Below are 20,211 nucleotides of genomic sequence, written 5' to 3'. Positions count from 1 at the left end.
TGCAAAACTAACTGGAGGCAGCGTGCTAGACAGTGAACAGGTATCGCCGATGGTACTTCCGTTTGAATTTGAGTGGCCACCCCATTCGTTAGTCCTTGCATATTTGCTGCTCCATCGTATGCCCGACTAAGGCACATGACAAGTGGGAGGTTGCAGCGTCTTAGCAAGTCTTATATCAAAGCGACTAGAGTGTTGACGAACGTGTCGAGTAACTGCACAAGGCTAATTGGTTCTTCCAATATGGTATATTCACCGTCGACCCATCTGATGGAAATGTTAATGGTAGATATTCTAGTCTTCTCGGATAAGGACGATAAACCGTAGGCCCCGTCTCCTGCAGGGTTAGGGGTAGGAGACGTTAATTTCCCACGCACGAGATTACTGTGTGGTGGATGTCCTCCCCCGGGGTGGGATGGGTGGGAATTGGCCCTGAAAAGCCCCCATGGGGAGTGATCAACTAACCTATATAACTAACTAACTATGTCGCTTTATCTGCTATAATTGTATACCACGATGGGCTGGGCGATTTCACACCGTGAAGTATACACCCTAGTACCTCCTGTCCCATTATGTTTATTAGCTCGTTGACTATGGCGTCTCACATGTATTTTTCTTCACTCAGCCACGCTTGAACAGTATCGCTGTCTTCCGTCCTTAGTTTCGAAAGCTGACGTAAGTTTCCTTCATCTTCTGAGTGGCCCCTGCCTATAAAAAGCGCAATGAGGTAATCTGTTTCAAAAGGCCCGCTCGACGAGTGGCTTGTAGATTTGCGAGTTGAGATGAAATCATGACATCTACTCCCTGGGAAGTCTTTTTAAAGGAAAATTTCATAACTGCCTCTTAATGAGCCTCAGACGCTTCATGCTTTCTAAACTGCTCCAACGACTTCCTCCAGTTGTTGAAACCACATGTGGTAAAAGCTTCATCTCCATATTTGCGAAGGTTCAGGAGACCGTTTTTATTGGCTTCCCGGCAAGCATAACAAAAAGCTTTATTACGTGTTGAACACACTGTTATCCATGGGAAGTCGCTGTACCACCTTTCCTGAAATGTGCGGTCCTTGTTTTTCGCTTTGAAGTCCTTTGGTTGAAATGGTTTCTCTTGGGGTAAAGTAAAACAGACTTCACTGCGCGTCAATGGCGGATTGCTTGATGATTGAGAAACAGATGCTCCGTGATCACTGCTGACAATTTTGACCGTAGTGTCTTCCTGGGAAGCAGCTGGAGCAACCTCCCTTGGATCAACTAATTCACTTTCCTCTGGGTCACAAGTGCATTTCTTCTTGTTGGCTGTGACCTTAAAAACGATTCTAGGGTACGCTTTGGAGGCATTTCTAAAAGCAACAAGGCTGAACCTCTAGCAGAATACAAAATGCGCAGTATGTATTTTGACGAGCTTCGTAGTGTAGACGTTAGGCATGCGTACTGTAACAATGTCTGTAAAAATGTCTGCGGTTTTTTGGCTTGTATGTTTTTGTTACTTCTTTTCTTTACTGCACATTCGTGGTGTAGCATTCTGATATTAAATTATATTCAGACCTAATGGCAAAACGTGTGAATAAGCAGAATTCTTGTTTTCAGATTTGCGACCGTCCATTTTTCCGATACAATCCGATCTTTTAGCTTTGCATTTGACTGGGTTCCCACAGACGCAAAGGCCCCCCAAATTTTCGTTTAGGGGGGCTTCAGCCCTCCCTGCCCCTCCCCCTCCGCCGCCTAGGTACGTTTTTGCACCTGTGTTGGATGAAAAATGTGCTCTTTTCTGGCCATTTAGGCGCGCGTAATTTTTTCATGTGTATTTTGTTAAGATTTAAGCAGTAAAACCATCAGTATCGGATGTTACTCTTAGGTTCAAACCATTTTACTTCTTGTATTCTTCATAGAGAACTACGATAAGACAGCGAAAATCGAAATTTCTCCATGACCTTTTTTTCATTCCTTCTGAAGGTATTTCCAATACAACCCCTGCATTCACACCCGGTAAGTTGATGTCAGTAAAATATGGGAGAGTCTCAATTGCAACATCATGTTCCATCAAATGTTTTTAATCGCACGCTAATGGTCGTCAAAACATGCCGCACGACTGAGCATGCCCCAAAAATGATGAGAAAGATCAGATAATATCTAACACTTGTTATTCACCGAAGTGGAGGTGGCCAATGGTGGATATTTACCGAGCTACGAAGTGGTAAGACTCTGACGAGTCAATACCAGTACAGCTATGAAAGTAAGTCTGTATTTTCAGAGCGGAAGATTGCAAGGCTCACACCAATACACAAAAACGATGATGTAACTGAAAGGGGAAATTACCGCCCAGTCTCCCTACTTAGCATTCCAAGCAAAATCATGGAGTCAGTAGTAAATGATGCCCTTGTGAAACACGTCTTTCGAGATAACAATTTGGTCTCAAACAGGCAGTGGGCCTACCGACCCGGGCATTCAACGGAATACCTGATGATTCAACTCACAGAATCTTGGAGATCAGCTCTTGACTCAGGAAAATTTGTAGCAGTAGCGTTCATCGACTTCAGGAAAGCTTTCGATAGCGTCTCGCATGCTGCATTAATTGTGAAGCTAGAAAGACATTTCGGAATTAAGGAATCAACCCTCGATTGGTTAAAGAGTTATTTGACAGGGCGAAAACAGTTTACAGAGTGAAATGGAGTTAAGTGAGACCTTCTCCGAGTATCCATGGTGATACCTCAAGGATCAGTGCTAGGACTGACTCTGTTCACACTTTTCACAAATGATCTGCCACTATCTGTCCGGTAGGGGCCTGTGTATCTGTTTGCCGATGATACCACGGTCTTCTGTATAGGCGACACGGCAGACGAGGCCATCGCAAAGTTGAATGGAGCATTGAAGGAGGTTTATGACTGGTGTGGTAGAAACCAGTTAACACCCCATCCAGGAAAGAGCGAAGCGGTGCTACTTAGTAGGGGAAACCCAATGGGACCGATAGCCCCGGTGGTATTGGGTCATGTGACTCCAGTATAAACTGGGTGACTAAAGCACGCGTGTTAGGCTTAACAGTCGACCACAAGTTAACATGGGATGAACATTTAATGGATGTTAAGAAGAGTTTTACTAGCAAACTAGACCTGTTGAAACGATCTAGATTCTTGCCAAAAAGCGTTTTGAGAGACTTCTACTTTAAGGTTATTTTGCTCTCTGTTGAATACGGACTAGTACTGTGGGGAGCGTGTTGTAACAAATTTACTTGATTCAATTGTAGAGCATCTCGAATCATTTTTAACTTACCAAGAGACATGCCTTCAAAAGAGGTGCTGGCCTATGATCGGTGGCCCACTACTTATTTATATTATAAAATAGACATTCTTAAGATCTTTTTTAAAGCACAAAATGTTGGCTTGCCTGAATTGCTGTGTAATAATATTTACACAGAAAGGAGTGATGGATATTCACTACGGGGCGGAGACTGTTTATCAGTACCAAGATTCGAAGCTAGATTTATGAAGCATTCGCTGGCTTACAGAGGCACCGTTCTGTGGAATACGATTTGTCTCAATGAGAACGGACCATCGCATCTGAGCAACAAAGATCGATATCTGATAAGAACAAAAGATTACTTCAAGGATTTTAAATTCGAGACTACCTCTGCCTCGACAACGCGGCGTAGAAATGCAGATTTTATATATTATTGACGATTATTTATGAACACTTTAGTGATATTTTACCCATTCAGTAATGATTTCAACTCGTAAAAAATAAATTTAATGTATAATTCGTAATGCTTTAGTTACTAATCTTGTCAATATTTTGACATTTTATTTACATTAGGATTTTTGTTTTTAATTATAAATACACGACCCCGCAAGCTTGTAGCTTTAAATTTTTTATCGTGTTTAAATAAAGGTCATCCATCTATCCATCCATCTCAACCGCTAGCCACTGACACCGAGGTAAATAGTTATTTTAGTATATACTAAAACAGTGAGATAGTATAACACAAAAATATCGTTTAACCTCATTCATTCCTGCAGCTTATTGCTGCATTCGAAGTTTGAGAAGTCAGTCAGAGCGCGCCTTCAACGCCATCCACTGTTTTAATATTGACCAATCCCAGATATTCCCTAACATTGCAAAATAAAAACAAAAAACAAAAAAACAAAAAACAAAAATCAAAACAAAAACAAAAAACAAAACAAAACAAAACAAAAACAACAACAACAACAACAAAAAAATATATATGGTATTTAACTGATGAGTCGACCAACGCCTTGTCGGTCTACGAAACAGACCTGTATTAAAGTCCATATGTAACTTTATTGATTAGAAAAATATTGTTATTACCGCTCCATTACTGTTGAGCACTATTCTGGATTTATCAGTGTGGAACTTACCAGAAGTTGAATATATATATATATATATATATATATATATATATATAACTAACTGCAGACAGTACTGTTTCGGCCTTCTGGGCCTCATCAGTGCAGTGCTAATGCTAGGATGGAGGAGAACCGAGACGGTCACCCCAAACGACCCAACCTTTGTGGTATCGTCTAAGCCATGCCAGAGTGCTCAAACTAGAGTAAACCAGCGAGCATGCGCAATTGCAACGGCAATGACTCATCCTACATAGAGTGCTCAATTTGGACATGAAAGCAAAGCTTTGTATGCCAAAGAGCTATATCTAACTGCAGACAGTACTGTTTCGGCCTTCTGGGCCTCATCAGTGCAGTGCTAATGCTAGGATGGAGGAGAACCGAGACGGTCACCCCAAACGACCCAACCTTTGTGGTATCGTCTAAGCCATGCCAGAGTGCTCAAACTAGAGTAAACCAGCGAGCATGCGCAATTGCAACGGCAATGACTCATCCTACATAGAGTGCTCAATTTGGACATGAAAGCAAAGCTTTGTATGCCAAAGAGCTATATCTAACTGCAGACAGTACTGTTTCGGCCTTCTGGGCCTCATCAGTGCAGTGCTAATGCTAGGATGGAGGAGAACCGAGACGGTCACCCCAAACGACCCAACCTTTGTGGTATCGTCTAAGCCATGCCAGAGTGCTCAAAATTGAAAAACGTGACATTACAGAAACGGTAAACGAAGAAGAAGAAAAACTCGAAGATCAAATTATTTTTTAGTACTGCATAATGCTCCTCATCAGATCTTCCAACGTTCAAACTGCATTAGACTTCTAAGTCTACAAGATATTCGTTCAATTGTATATATATGAACAGAACATAAATTATAATAGGCCTAAACGGACAAAGGATGGTTGAGGTTTCCTTGTCGCCAACAGTTGCACTGGGTGCGAAACAACCGTGGGTAATAGTCCCCTTGGGGTATCAAACTGTTTCGTGCTAACGAGACTCCCTTCGTTGAGTCTGGAGAGAGTTGTGAAAAATTTGGAGAACATCTAAAAAATACTTCTAATGGCTCAAAGTCTCAACGCAAACACATTTTAGGTTCTATTTGCTTTGTGTTTGAAAGCGTCCCCCGAAAAACTTTTGAATTGACCTTTTCATAATTCAATGGCTAGAGTCTGAGTGGTTCATCGTGACTTTGAAGACTAGAAACTCGCTTGCTGCGCCGGAAAAACAAAACCTTAATTCTCGCTGATATTTCTCTCAGCTAGCAAGAGTTAATACCTTCTTGGTTAACTAGTGAATAAAAAAATGAAAAAACTTGAAACTTTCTCTTCATGGTTTTTAGCAAATAAAAGACAGTCACACTTTCCCGACCCTCTTGTTTAGGAATATTTTTGTCAAAGTGATGTTGAGTTCAACCCGCTTTTATGATTGAAATGTTTGCTTGCCGTGCGAATCGTCTGACGTTGATGCTATACGGATATTCTTTGAAAAAGTACATTCTTTTTAGCAAAGCATATTTGTCGCACATGTTTGAGATAATTGTTAATTGCGGTGCATTATGTAAGAAGGTGTTACGAAAAACGCCCTTATTTTAGCATTCGGAGTGACTTCGGTGATGGCGGTGGTTGCAATCCTGCACGTGTCTGTATGCGTACCTTCAGTTAAGTATATGTCCTCTGAGTTCTTCAAGATTTATTATACGATAATTTATAGCTATTTGTTAGGTCACCTCTTCTCTTTATATGTCTCCTCTTCTCTTCTCTTCTCTGGCATTTGAGATTAAAATAGTGGAGAATTTATCAGAAACAGTGTGTCCACAAAAGTTACGAGGCACTCGTTGCCAGTGTCTCCCATTGAGAAAAAGCATCCTTGTGAACTAGAACTGGTCTTTTAGGTCTTGAGTCAGCTAGCGATCATTATACATTTGCTTTTTATTGAAGTTAGTCTGTCTTTCAAAAGGTACATCGTGTTAGGATAAAATGGCGCCTGGCGCCTCACGGCATTAGGACAATTTCGTCATATCGCTGGTCTCTAAAGCCCCTTTGACACTTAAGTTTTTTAAATATTTTACATTAAAATGTAATGACTCTAGAACATGTTTTAGCAACATAAGCGGTATTTTACCGTTTTCTGAATTTTTTTATCAAGCTCTTTAATCCGTAGATAAAATGTCTGGCAGAGCAAGAGGGGACTGGGCCCCGTTACGTCACAGTAGTAAGCATAGGTTCTTATCATACAAACAAGTGTCCTTGTACTTAGTTATTTCCCTGGCTATTTCGGTGATAGTTTCCTGTCATACGTCCGATATTTCCTGTTGTTCTGACGAAAGTTTCTTCTCCGATGACTCGGAGTTTAATTATATTTCGGAATACGTGGCGATTGAATCCGAAATGAGAACTCAAAGCGGTTAGATAGAGGACAGCGGTGGATGAATGTTGACCAATAAAATGTAGAAACATAAAAACTACATACAAAGAATTAAAAAGCTTTCGCGAATAAAAATTCTTAATGGCTTTCTTAAACTGTTCAAAGATTCGATACTTCTGATAGAACACGGAAGATCGTTTTGAAATTTAGGAGGACTATGGAAGACAGCAGAAAACTATAAACATCTCACAATCATTTCAGGATTTTGCGCGATTTAAAACAAAAGCTTTCTTGGCAGAAATATCTCAATAGATGTGATCGGTGCATCATAAAACCTAGAGATAATTTTTTCCTTTGAAGTGAGAGTATTTTACCCGTTTAAATCGGAAAATTTTGAAGATCCGACGGTATAATCTTTTCAGTTCTGGCCGTATGTGACACTAGAGACGATAAACGTCAAAATAATTTCACGTACAGTGGCACGCACCGTCGCATAATTGAAATCAAAACTTTTCCTCACAGAAATATCTCAATAGACGTGAGTTGCACGTTATGTGAGCTTTGAGGAAATTTTTCTCTTTGAAATAAAATATCTTACTGTTTGAATCTGCGACTTTTTCCGAATGTTTCCATTTGAAAACAAAAGACTTTATTGTTTGAATCTGCGAATTTTTCCGAAAAGGGCCGCTAAATTTGCGAAGTGAGCAAGCTTCGAAATACGATACCTTAAGTTATTCAACAGAATGATGGAACGGAGTAACGGTGGATCGGCGGAATGGTGGAATATCTTAAGAAGCAGAATGACGGACTATCCTAACACAAAAGTCTCAAAAATGGACTTGCAATGAAATAAAAAAATGTATTTCCAATTAACAGGCGAAATTAGAAGAAGCATAATAATCATTGTTGAAGCTCGGAGGATAGGGGAACTATAACGCTTTCGAGCTAGTCAAATAAATTATTAGTAATGTCAAATTTTGTGCTCCAGGGTATAAGTAAGGGTAGTTAACTACATGTCAACTGCATGTTCGGCTTCCAAAATGGAAAAGAGACCGTTTTACTGGGAAATCTGAAATAACGAATTGAGATAATTTTCAAAAATTTTATTTGGATCCTTCATACGAGCGCCAACAAACTTGCAAAATGCCAGCTTAAGTATTTTTAACTTTAACCGTTAGTAATCTGTTTAAATTATCCCTAATTTTGTCCATCTGTTCCTTGTTATCAGGATTTATTGTTTTTTTTGGGAAGTTTCTTATCCCTTCCAAGCTGTTTGGTTTCGATGGTACGATAATATAAAACGAGGGTTTGGAGAGTTATCGGTACCTCAACAGTTAATTGTTTATGGAGAAACTGTGTTTTCTCCACAAACAAAAATTATCCAAGACCCCCGTAAAGCTTTTCTGTTATTGCACAGCGTCTTTGTAACATTTCCTCTTAAAAAAGAGAAATTTCAATCACTGTTTATTCACAATTCATCCGAAATTCAAAAGGCGATAAAAGAGGTTATAGCTTTCCATTTTATCTACCACCGAATAATGATAAAGCATAAAATATATACATTTGTTTTAAAATTTTAAAAATATCACACCTTCATGTAGAACACTCGTAAGATAATAATTGAATCTATTCTTAAAAAATGTGGAAACTGTCAGTAATTCAGTTCTTTTTGCAAATTATTCCAGGTACCAATTGTTAGTATAAAAAATAAATGTTTAAAACTGTTTAGTTGCAGATGCAGTCTTAAGTTTGAAACAGTGTTTAGCCCGGCTCTTAAAGGTCGATAATCACGTGCGAACGTAAAAAATGCTGAGGGTTCTAGACCATTAGGTAACTGTCTGTTTATTCTTTCATTTAGCATTGGCCGTTTATAAGGGACTTTAGACGTTCTTCGTACGTAGCCTACATGTCCGCCCCAATGTTACCAAGGGCACATTTAAACGCACTACATTGCACTTTCTCTAAGACGTCTGAACCCTTTTTGAGGAGTGTACACCGGACTGGAGAACAATACTGTCTAGCATCTGTCGTCATTTACAAGCTCTAGTATTGGACTTAACCTACCAATTGCATAAGGAAATATCCTTCAAATATGCTAAAAGTATTTTCTTTATTCATATCCTCAAAAGATGGGAGAAGATATAGTTACAACTGATTACTAATTACTAAAAGAATCTCTGTGACTTCAACTACATTTACTTTATACTTTTATGCATTGTTTTTACATGCTGGCTAGTTAAGCATTCATGCATTTCCATTTTACCGAATGTTAACAGGTACTTAATAACGCACTGACAATGTAAAAAAAAAAAAAAGAAAGAACGCAAATACACAGGTAGGTTTGAAAAGCTCTCGGCCTAAATGCAAGAAACTGATTATCTGGACAATCTACAGAGCACCTGATTGAATATGGAAACTTTTTTCAAGATTTAAATACATCTATGTCTTCTGTGCCTGAGAAGACCCAGCTTGTTTTGGTCGGGGATTTCTAAATAAATTTTTTTATTTTGAAATCCCCGGGTGGTTGAAATCTGGGGTGGTTGCTGGGTGTGAATTGTAACTGAAAAGCCCCCATGGGGAGTGGTCAATTAACATATGTATGTATGTATGTGTTCCCAAGGCTCCAGAAAGAACCATTGAATATTGGTCATACAAGAATTATTCGAAGCAGGAATTTCTGATTGACTTGAGAGATATTGAATGGGACCAAGCACTAAACAAGGATGACATTGACTCCGCGTTCGATGATTGGAACGACGATGATTTACGAACAGTTTCTGAGTGGTTCTCTAGAAATCTCCCTACTCTAAATATATTCATAGAAAATGGACTTCTTATGAACTGCCAGTAAGGGGAGGGGGTCAACCAAATCCCCCACCGCTCACAGGTCCCTGATTGTGGAGGGCTCAAAAAAATTATTCGGGAAGGTTTCCTCAGTCACTTTCTTCGATGAAGTGGGACAGTTCATCAGATGTTCCCGTTCTTGTGACCGCTTAATTTTTAAGACGTACAACTTTTTGACGAAGGAACTGCAGCATCGCATTGGACCGAAGAAAACATACTTCTTGAATATCTTCATATGTGTAACTCCTCTCCCTGGTGAAACAAAAAGGAAAAAAAATAAGTTCAAAAAAACGGTAGAGATGGCAAGTATTTTATTATTATTAAGTTATTGCGAGGCTTCGACAGAAAACCTAGCCTGTTAATTGCGCAGGAGCCGTTTTAAGCCTAAGCAAAGGTCTTTCTACCTCGCGTGTATATCAAAGGCTAAAGCGTTCTTTATGTAATTTTTTACTCGACTAAGACACTTACCGATGGCGAGCATCAGTACAGAGGCGTTGAGAGCTACAAAGATGAAATTGACAAACATAGAATCGCTCTTGCCCTCTCCTTGACTCTCATCCCAGTTTGTGTAAACTGCACCAAGACAAACGTCAAAGAAAATGATCCAAAGGACAAATGTTTGTAACCGATCTTCAAACTTGTCCTTGATTGGTCGGAATAAGGTGTAGACCACTCCAAAGACGCTGACTGTAAGAATTGTAAGGCTGATTTGGGTGAGGCTTTTGGATCCAAACAGGAAAATCAACGAGATTAGAATCAGCTTGCGATACATCTCTGTGACTTCCCAAAACCAAAATTTCTTCTTATAGTTTTCAAAGAACACTCGAAGTCCGAAAGCAATTTCTTTGTCTTCCTGGGACTCGCGATATATGTAAATGAGAAACAAAACAAGAAGTGGAAATCCCACGGGATATAATGCCAAAATAGAGGCTATGAGCCAATACAAGCTGTGGCGAGGAGTGAAACACTGGATAGAGTAGTCAGCTCTCAGCAGGAAGTCACAATCGCTCTTGTCGTCCGTGAAACACGTTTCTACACACGCTCCAGGAAGAGGAAGAATCTGAATTATCGATTTGCTTGTCGTGGGGTAGGTCGTCAATAACAAGAGGAAAATGTTGCGATAGCAAGATTTCTTCAAAGCCTTAATTTCCGTTACTTTTTGGCTTTCGCTAAGGTCCCTCTTGTTCATGATGTAGCGCTTTTTCAGGAATAGATACAAGAAAAGCAAGCCAACGAGTAGGACATTCAAGGTAATGATCAATGTAAACTTCCCAAGTTGATCCAACCGCAGAGAAGAATCAATGCAGCTAAGTGGAGCAAACTGCAAAATGTTCCCCTCAAATACTTTTAGAAACTTCTCCATTGAAATCAAAGTGATTGGCCAACGAACTTTCGCCAAAGCCGAGAAAATACCAGCGATGACTTGGTAAAAACCAATCACAATCTTGAAGCATGACATGATGACATCTGCAACGGTTCGGTTATTCTCTGTACGTTTGGAGTCACCCCAAAGAACAAGTAGGAACACAGCAACAAAAAGAGCAATTACCAAACTAGATGAGGTCACTGTTACAGTTAAGTGAGGACATTTCAAACATGAATGGAAGCGGAAATAAAATCCGCTAGAACATGTTGCACACAAAGTCCCTTCATATCCATGATGGCATTCTGAGTCAATTCCACCCTTGCAGGATTTTGCATGGGGACATTTTAGAGGCATCGGAAGTGGGGTATCGAACTTGGAATATGACATGTTGTAGTCTGGTCCAAAAGAATGAATATTGTTAACAAAAGCCTTGAACAGTTCCCTTTCAGACTGGTGTGACCATTTCCAGAAGTAGTTAGGTGCAAGTATCGCTGTGTCCTTCTCACAAACAAAGCCATATTGTGGACACATCGTGCAAGGGCCAAAACGATCCGAGCGATAAAAGTTATGAAGGCATCTGCATGCACGGTATTTAGCGGTCTCGTTAGAAAGTGTACCTGCAAGTACAATAATTTTTCAAAATCAACAGCCACTACTACGTTCAAAGAATACAAATTAATAGTTATGGATGACTAGCACAGAGTGAACTCACTTCCTCTCCTTTTTTCTTTGTTTGATAAAGATATCAGACCTCACCAGCGAACTGAATTGACATTTTTTTCAAGCTATGCATATTAAAGTCGACGACAATCAAACACTCAAAAGAAGATAAACAATCATTTTTGCCTCATTCTCCTGTTCTCAGGACTAGAATTTTTTATCATCCGTTTTAGTGTATCATTATGAAGAAATAAACCTGAGCTGGCTCAATAAGATGCCTGAAACTTCTGTGTAAGAAGTGTCCTCAAACGTGATCAAGTTGAAACTTGAAAGTACGGTACATATATAGCAAACATAATAGTTACCGTAAGGACATGCCACGCAATCGGTTGCTCTGGTCCCAGGACTATGCAGCGCAGAAACAAATGTACCATTACTGCATCTTTTACAGTCAACTTGTCCCATTTCATCCTGATAAAAACCACCTGTAAATGAATTACTGAACAATGATACAGCCTCACGAATGGGTTACTTGGGGCCTATAGACAGGAGAGTCGACGGTTTGCCTCCGTAGACAATTAGGAACTTTTCGAAATGCTTTTGTTTTGTTTTGTTTTGTTTTATTTTCAATTCATTTCTAATGGAAGTGTCTCCTGTAATAGATTACATCACAATGCCAGTTAAAAGTCAACCAATCAATTTTCTATAATTCGCTCTTTAAACTCTGTTAGAAATGACTATTCCTCCTTTCATATCCCCTTCCCCTAAAAACCGTGTGATACTCCCCCCTCCAAAGAAAAAGGAGAAAAAAAATTTTCCAACTCCTTAGGTAATGAATATATAGTAACTGGTCCCTGATTGCGACTGAGTCAGACTGTGATTTTGAAAAGCGAGCAAGGTTTACAAATAATTGAAAAGAAGTTTACTGCTCCTTTCTTTTAGTTTCTTTTGCTTGTTTCGTGTCAATGAGAAAGCTAATAATAGTTGCTGCGTAATTCTGCCAATTATAAAAGCTCTTCCACTGAGTCTCGCAAAATCATTTCTAAGCTAGATTAAAATGTCAGTAGTAGTAGTAGTAGTAGTAGTAGTAGTAGTAGAGGGAAGGGAAGAGAGAGAAACAAACAAACAAGCAAAATATTATCTATTAAATCACATTCTTTTCCTACTTTTCTTTTATTTTGTTAGTATTAATAGTAATAAGCTAACGATGGACGGAAGGGAGCTACTGATGGACTGGCCCGCTTAGACTAGCATAGCTTAATGCGTGCGAGTCCGACTTTAAGTGTATGTTTTTATGTGATAATAATAATTGATGATGATGATTATAGTTTCCTTCACTTGGTAGCAGAGTCTGGCTCACTTGGGGGCCTAGTGATGTGATACCCGGTTCTCAGCCTGTTGACGAAACTTGTTTTTTCTCTGTTAACGTTTAAAAATGCGTAGAATTCTATGCTTCGACGGGGCTTACCATTACTGAGAGGTGCTTGCTTCTAAAAATCAGTTAGACTAATATTACTCATTGATACCTGCAGGACACTCGATACAGCCTGTTTCACTGGTTTTTTGACCAACCGAACAGAGACTGCATTCAGCACATGTGGAGCTTCGGTGCGGAAAAGTAGGTTGATGGCGTGGATCACAATCATGGCATTTAAAACCTGAGCGTTTCAAGCCAAACAGGAAGTAACTTTGTTCGCCAATTAAAGTGATATGCAGAGAAGTTGAAGGAGCACATTCTCTGAAGGTTAGAAAATTATAACATATTAAAGGTTCGGTTGAGCAAAAAATTAAAGTTTGATGAGACAAAGATGGTAGATAACTAAGCGTATTTTAGATTTGGCCACCATTGTCTCACTTTCAAGAATCGTGGGAACAAAAGAAAATGAGGTCCATGGTCAAATGCTATAGCCTTTCATTAAGCCAATCAAAATTGAAGAATTGAAATCTTTATTTTTTTCTTTATAATCACAATTTGACTTATAAATTAAGACTACCTGTAATATAGCGAAGCTAATCGAGGCAAGTAGTATGGGAAACGTGTCAATTGCATATTAATAGAATATTATTCTAATGACAAAAAATAAATAACAATTACAAAGGTACAGATGTCAATTACAAAACCTTAATGTGAATACAAAAATATAGGTATACTAGTTACAAAGCCACGAGTACATAATTAAAAACAGGAAAAGCTCAAAATACTCTTCATTGTAACGAAATCTAGTTTCTTGTCATTTCATTTATTTATGTATCAATATCAGGATAAGAATCCTGGTTTAGAAGGATTCGAAGTAAGGATTCGGTTATTTTTTTCTTGAAACTCTATTTTGGGAGCTGCCTCAAAACATCCGGAATACAGTTCCAGATTTTTGCACCCATAGAGGAAAAGTAACTCTTATAGTGATTTAGTCGAGAGTAGTTTATATAGAAGTTACCAGCGGTAGAAGATCGTGTGTTATAATGATGAGCATCATTAATGGGTCTAAAGAGAGCAGAAAATGTTAGATGACACGTCTTTGTTATAGACATCATGCAAATATGCTATGGTTAGGCCAGGCAGAGTTTCATACTAATGCTAGCTTTGGATATCTACAGATACTCCATTTAGTTAAGAAAGTGGCTTAAAGAAGTCGGATATTTATTAGTGTAGATGTCTATGATAGAAATGTAACGGTTGTGCATCTTCCCACAAATAGCATTTAGACAAGGGATTATAAACAGTTTATATTCTCTTGGTGTGGAACAAATTTCAATTAAGGCTTACTTACATTGTCGCCATATATTTTCCTCGCGGAAGCTTAAGAAGATTTTTACACGTCAATGATCTGTAAATGATTAGATTAAGAATAAATTGAATCTAAGTTATAACGATTTAAAAATCAACGCATCATTATGAAAATTTTACAAACTATAATTAGCCAAGCGGCCTAGGTAGCTGAAGTCTAAATGGGTGCGTATCAGGCAACTTAAGGTACTGCGCACTGCTGACCTTTCCGAGGGTTTCAGTGGGGTAATGGCTATTATTAAAAACTGGATCATTGGATAATGCAATTCAAGACTTTTTATTGGCTTAGCCATTATGGTATATGAGCCAATATACCATAATCTAATATCTGTACATTGTAACATCCGGTTTCTTCTTACAAGATAAAGTCGAGAAGATTTGTCTTATATCTTGGGAGCGTTTTTTAATAAAACAACTATTCTACTCGCGATTGTTGGATAGGAGATGATTATAGCCAACACGGCGCTGCGTGCTTCGTTGGCTATTTATCATCTGATATCCAATGCGCACTCATGGAATGATTGTTAATTACGGTTAAGATTCTGACCATTCAAAGGTTAACGATTAATTTTTTTCTGTTCCAGTTAAAAGAACAATTTTTATCGTTAACTTTACATGCGACAAGCGGTTAAAACTGTTCACTCTTAACGCCAAACGACTAAATTTTTTTCCTTTATACGGCTAACGGTTAACCCCAGTAAGACCCTCTTTCTCGTGGAATGGATGACATTCTACACATCACGCATTTTTTTATTGACTTACTCGAATTGACCCCAATGGAGCGTTCTTAATATTTTACAACAAGATGACAGTCCATCTCCGGTTGACAAAACCCCTCACTTACATTTTCCTACCATTGTGACGGCCACCTCTCCCAATGCCCCCCTCCCCCCCTCCCCTCGACCGACAAGTCAGTCGTCGCAGACAAACGCCGTCGTAGGATCTTAAGCTCGCCATCATTTTGGGCAGAGTCAGGTTCCATGAAAAGTAAGCATCTTGCTCAAAAACATAATACACCTGGGGAGTGTAACCAAATAGGAAAACAAATCACCAGTGGTCTACACGATAACAGTAACAGTGATAAAGACAACGGCGACGATAATGATGATGACCACGTAATAGCGACACTTGAAAGTAAAAGTGGAGACTAAACAATACTATTGTGACTATCTAAGCCCCTTGGTGTGTATTAATAATACGTCTTTACTTACACCTTGGTATTGTTTGTCATTTTGTCGAAAATGTCATCTGGTAACATCGGTATAGGATTATCAAAAATGGTTCTGAAAATGAAATGATAGTGTAATGCGTACCGTTTGTTTCTCTTTCCTACGAGTAACATTTTTTAAGTATCATCTCGCTGACAACAGAAATAAAACACCTTCGAGAGGGTGACGAATGGTTTGAACGCATTGCGTGATTAATTAAGGCAAAAATTAATATGCGTGAATTTTACAAAGAGGCGAGCGTGATTCGTGAATTCATGAACCAGCGTGGGGCATGATTTGCCCCTAAAATATACATGACCTACAAATTAGTCCTTTCATTACGTGGAAACCTCAAGATTTCCCCAAAATCTCAAACACAAGAAGAAAGATTTGAAATATTCCCACTTAAATACTTAAGGCGTGAATTTTTACCCCTTCCCCCGATTTCCCACCCTTTGCTACTCTCCTTCGACAAAAACCACAAAAATTATAGAAAGAAATTTCAATAAATATCGTCCAGCTTGATTCACATGAGTATATTAATAGAGATATTTAGCACTGCTTTTAAGTGAAAATCGGCTACGTTCCATAGCGCGAACCTCGCTGCTTTAGCTTTGCGTGAGCTCACGTCATATCAGTATTTTAAAAGCGATTTTCATATGAAACTTCATCCGCCCTTGTGTGACCTACAGGAAATATTTTTGATGCACTTTTTACCGGGAATGAACTTCTAGTATGTGAGAAGAAAAGGAAAGGAAATCTTACGTACATGGCAAACGTGAAACATCTTGCTTTCAAGTAGAAACGGCTAAGCGCAACTAGCAAACAAGAAAAAAATGGGGGGAAAATAAACGTGGCCACGTGGTCATTCTTGCCGTTCACGTTTCACGTAAATGCGGTGCTAAATCTCTCCAATGTATCGCATTTTAACGTTTATGGAAAAAGTATTGTTCGTTAAGTTACTTACAGCTGCTTCAGAACAAGTCTGTCAAAGCTTTTGCTTTCAATGGTTTTAATTGCATTACTGTGAAGAAACCTGCAGGACAAAAAAATTTCGATGAAACAAAATCTCCTACTGCGGAACAATTTTGAAAATATCGTATGAATGAATGTTGCAAATTGCAACCAAATAAACATGATAGAACTTGCATGAATCATTAGCATCAAATAAGGCAGTTTTCAAAATTTTAAACGGTCGTTTACCCTCAAAAACCAAACGCGCCAAGTACTTGGAAATTTGCTACATTCCGTGGCATAAGGTGTTAAAAAGACTATGCGGAAGGTGTTTAAGAACTTGTAATAACAAATACGATTACATAATAAATTTTGTTGTTGTCGCATAACGTATGCGACCTGGTGACACTTTATGTCGAATAATCTTGTCCGCAATTAGTAACCATTGTAGAGTTGTGTAGTTCAGCAGCAGAGGGTTTTTCAAGAACCGTTCTGAAGGATCTCGAGATTAGTTCATGTTTAGAGAAGTTCCGAAGGACTTCGATATTATTTTAGTTTATATTTGGCGTTTCGTCCGACCAAAAAGGGAAAAAATTATACTTACAGTGAATCAAGGAGAGGAGTTTCATCAAAAACATCTTTGGCAATAAATGCTAAATTGTTTCTTATAAGCATTCTGAAAAATTTAGATCAGAAAAACACCCATAAGAAATTATAGCATATTCAAAGTGAAGTGCGCGCTCTGATTGGCCAATTCAGTGTTCACCATTTGCCTATGGGTGTACGCCGTTGACGTGAGCAAATGCTGGTCACGTAAGATTTCAGTTTTAAGTAAAAGACAACTCTCCTTACACTATTTTTCAACTTTATGTTATAAAACATTTGAAGTGTCATTCACAAAAAATTTAGAAATGCACGTAGCTGAATTAAAGAAAGAAACTAGTGAATTAATTTATTTGAAATAATTCAAAAATTGCCGAAGTCGGTTACGTTAAAATAGCACCTCTAAATTTAACATGTCAATGAATAAGATGTGGTACCCGCCAAACTCACTTTGTAAATAAGGAAAAGCAATGCAAAATGTTGTACTAATGGACTTATTTTTCGTTTTTACGTAGCCTCGTCTGAATACTAGGGGAGTTTAATGAATTCCATACACTTCCTCAGTGTTCAGAGAAGAACATCCATGCGTGGTTCGAGTCCTAACTGTTTCTATGAGTTATCCATCGAAGCAGCGAGTGAATATAGAAAGTCAAACCGTGTTTAAATACTCTCATGAACAGGGCAGTGACAAAGCTTGTTTCTGATATTTTCCTTTGAAATTTTGTGCGGGAATTGGCGCGCGCTGATTATCCCCCTGCGCATGCCCTTCGTTTTACCGCTGTGTAATTCTCATCTAATCATATCTATTTTTTTCTATTTTTGAAACGCTAAATGAAATCTTAACATAACGTAAATCCCACTGAGTTCGGCTGAGTAAATATTCCGATCGCTACACTATTAAGAACTAACACCTCTTTAGTTTACTTACAGTGTGTTCAAACTGGAAAGTCCAGCAAAGGTGCGGTTGTTAATGTGAGTAATCTTGTTGAAGTTAATCATCCTTGAGAAAAAAAGTAGAAGGAAATTAGTGTAGGAAAGTGAAGTTAAAAAAATTAAAAGGAAAAAAAAACTTTTATAAAGCGGAATAGGTCATATTCGATGAACGGCATAAAGAATTACAGTCAAACTAAGTGAAGCGTACCCCTCAAGATTACATTAATGATTTGATTATTTGAATATTGAACCCGCTAATCGTTTCAGGAGCGCAATAACGAATTGAATATTTGAACATGGAACCCGCTAACCGTTTCAAGAATGCAATAATGGATTGATTATTTGAATATTGAACCCGATAACCGTATTCGTTTTGAAAAGGCGCGGATCATTGTTCAAATCAGAGGTCCATTTGTGATTGGATTATGCGAACACGTGATGATAGATCGGAACTATTTCAGCATGGCGTCAGACATGGGGGGAAAGGTGAGTGCGAGTGTTGTGTAGAACTTCTTGTAAATGTTGTAAATGGAATGTTATCGGGAGGTTTTTTCGCCTATTTACATCTTGACAAACTTGTAGAAATTCTTGTGTGTATTCATGGTCGAAAAAAATAGTTTACGGGCGAAGCCATCGCAAGACTTTTTTTATTTCGTTAATATTTGCGATCGATTGTTTTCGCAGTGTTTTTACAGTGCAGTTCGTTCATTTTCAGGATTCCTCGTCAAATAGAACAATCTTATTGGACTTCAGAAATGGACTTCTAATTTGAACAATGATCCGCGCCTTTTCAAAACAGATACGGCTATCGGGTTCAATATTCAAATAATCAATCCATTATTGCATTCGTGAAACGGCTAGCGGGTTCAATAATCAAATAATAAATTAATTATTGCATTCTTGAAACGACTGGCGGGTTCAATATTCAATTGATCAATTCATTAATGTAATCTTGAGGGGTACGCTTAACTTAGCTTGACTGTAAGCCTCGTCATGTTATACGCCATATATATGATTTGAAGAACCTTTTTTTATTTTTACATCGTCTGGTTATATGCGGTAAAACTTCGAGAAAAAGGAATTGATGCGGAAAATGACCAAGAACATGTACAAAAGGCAGGGAATTATGAAACTCGATTATTTTGGGTGACATGAATGGATAAACGGTCAAATAATAAAATAAGGCAGAATTTTCACTCGATAAATTGTTGAATGTGAGTTGGTTGGGAGAAGTGAATTGAACTTTTTTTACTTACAGAATGTTTAATTTGTTGAGCTTATCAAATACGTTATCTGGTAATGACTCCAAGTGATTGAATGACAGATCACTGTGAAAAGTTAGAAATTGATAAAGTTATCGACAAGAAAATACACACCCAACCACTCTTACTTAAAAAAAAAACATGAAAAGTTTAAAAGTGATTCTATGCAAAGAATATATGTGGACTCAGAGTTTAGAACCCTCTAATCTGTAACCTATACAATGCATTAATTCCTTCATCAACCCGATGAAAATAATAGACCCCCAGTAAAAATAGAAAGCGGTATCTTATCCCTGTCTATTTTCAGTCAGTATTTCGTCATTTTACGAGCATTATCATCAAAATTTATTTTTAGTTACTTACAGGTTTCCTACTACAACAGTACTCTGAAATATATTTGGTGGAAGGTACTCAATCTCATTGTTTGACAGAAGTCTGCGAAGAAAAAGAAACATTCACAAACTTTCGTTCCTTGCGCTCAATCTCTAAATACTTCCGGCTTGTACCTGTCATACTTTAAACTTTTCAAAAAACAGAGTTTATCTTACAACAACAAACATATGAAACATATGAGTGAACTGCGGTTATGAGACGTATATAAGAACGATCCTTCGCAGTAAAGCACTATTTGAGCAATAGTGGAAATACTGCGAAGGATCGTTCTTATATACGTCTCATAACCGCAGTTCACTCATATGTTTCATATGTTTGTTGTTGTTCGATTTATCATCTACGGGTTTATATCGAATTAATTTGATGGCCTGCTCCCAGTTGGCTTGTTAGCTCAATTGGTAGAGCGCTGCACTAGTATCGCAGAGGTCAGTGGTTCGAATCCCGTACAGGCCTGAAATTTTTTTCAGGTCTGATTTCCACTATTGCTCAAATAGTG

The 20,211-nt window shown here is 38.3% G+C and overlaps 1 protein-coding gene across 3 annotated transcripts in view; it reads right to left on the bottom strand.

The window, feature by feature from the left end:
* Window positions 1-7,795: 7,795 nt before the first annotated feature.
* The window catches only part of LOC111344958 (uncharacterized), a 39,868-nt gene continuing 27,452 nt past the window's right edge, over window positions 7,796-20,211 (bottom strand). For all 3 annotated transcript variants that reach the window (XM_088757546.1, XM_088757547.1, XM_088757548.1), the window contains 11 exons: window positions 19,686-19,757; window positions 19,317-19,388; window positions 18,056-18,127; window positions 17,129-17,200; window positions 16,538-16,606; window positions 15,574-15,645; window positions 14,346-14,402; window positions 13,104-13,315; window positions 11,943-12,062; window positions 10,020-11,534; window positions 7,796-9,803 (listed from right to left, as the gene is read on the bottom strand). In XM_088757546.1, the coding sequence (XP_088613672.1) occupies window positions 9,589-9,803; window positions 10,020-11,534; window positions 11,943-12,062; window positions 13,104-13,315; window positions 14,346-14,402; window positions 15,574-15,645; window positions 16,538-16,606; window positions 17,129-17,200; window positions 18,056-18,127; window positions 19,317-19,388; window positions 19,686-19,757 (2,548 nt within the window). In that variant the 3' untranslated portion in view covers window positions 7,796-9,588. The remainder of the gene's footprint in view (window positions 9,804-10,019; window positions 11,535-11,942; window positions 12,063-13,103; window positions 13,316-14,345; window positions 14,403-15,573; window positions 15,646-16,537; window positions 16,607-17,128; window positions 17,201-18,055; window positions 18,128-19,316; window positions 19,389-19,685; window positions 19,758-20,211) is intronic.

This window comes from Stylophora pistillata, chromosome 4 (assembly GCF_964205215.1).
Source record: "Stylophora pistillata chromosome 4, jaStyPist1.2, whole genome shotgun sequence".
In the NCBI taxonomy this organism is placed as follows: Eukaryota; Metazoa; Cnidaria; class Anthozoa; order Scleractinia; family Pocilloporidae; genus Stylophora; species Stylophora pistillata.
Note: the sequence above shows the minus strand (reverse complement) of the source record. Positions and strands in the feature narration are given on the sequence as shown.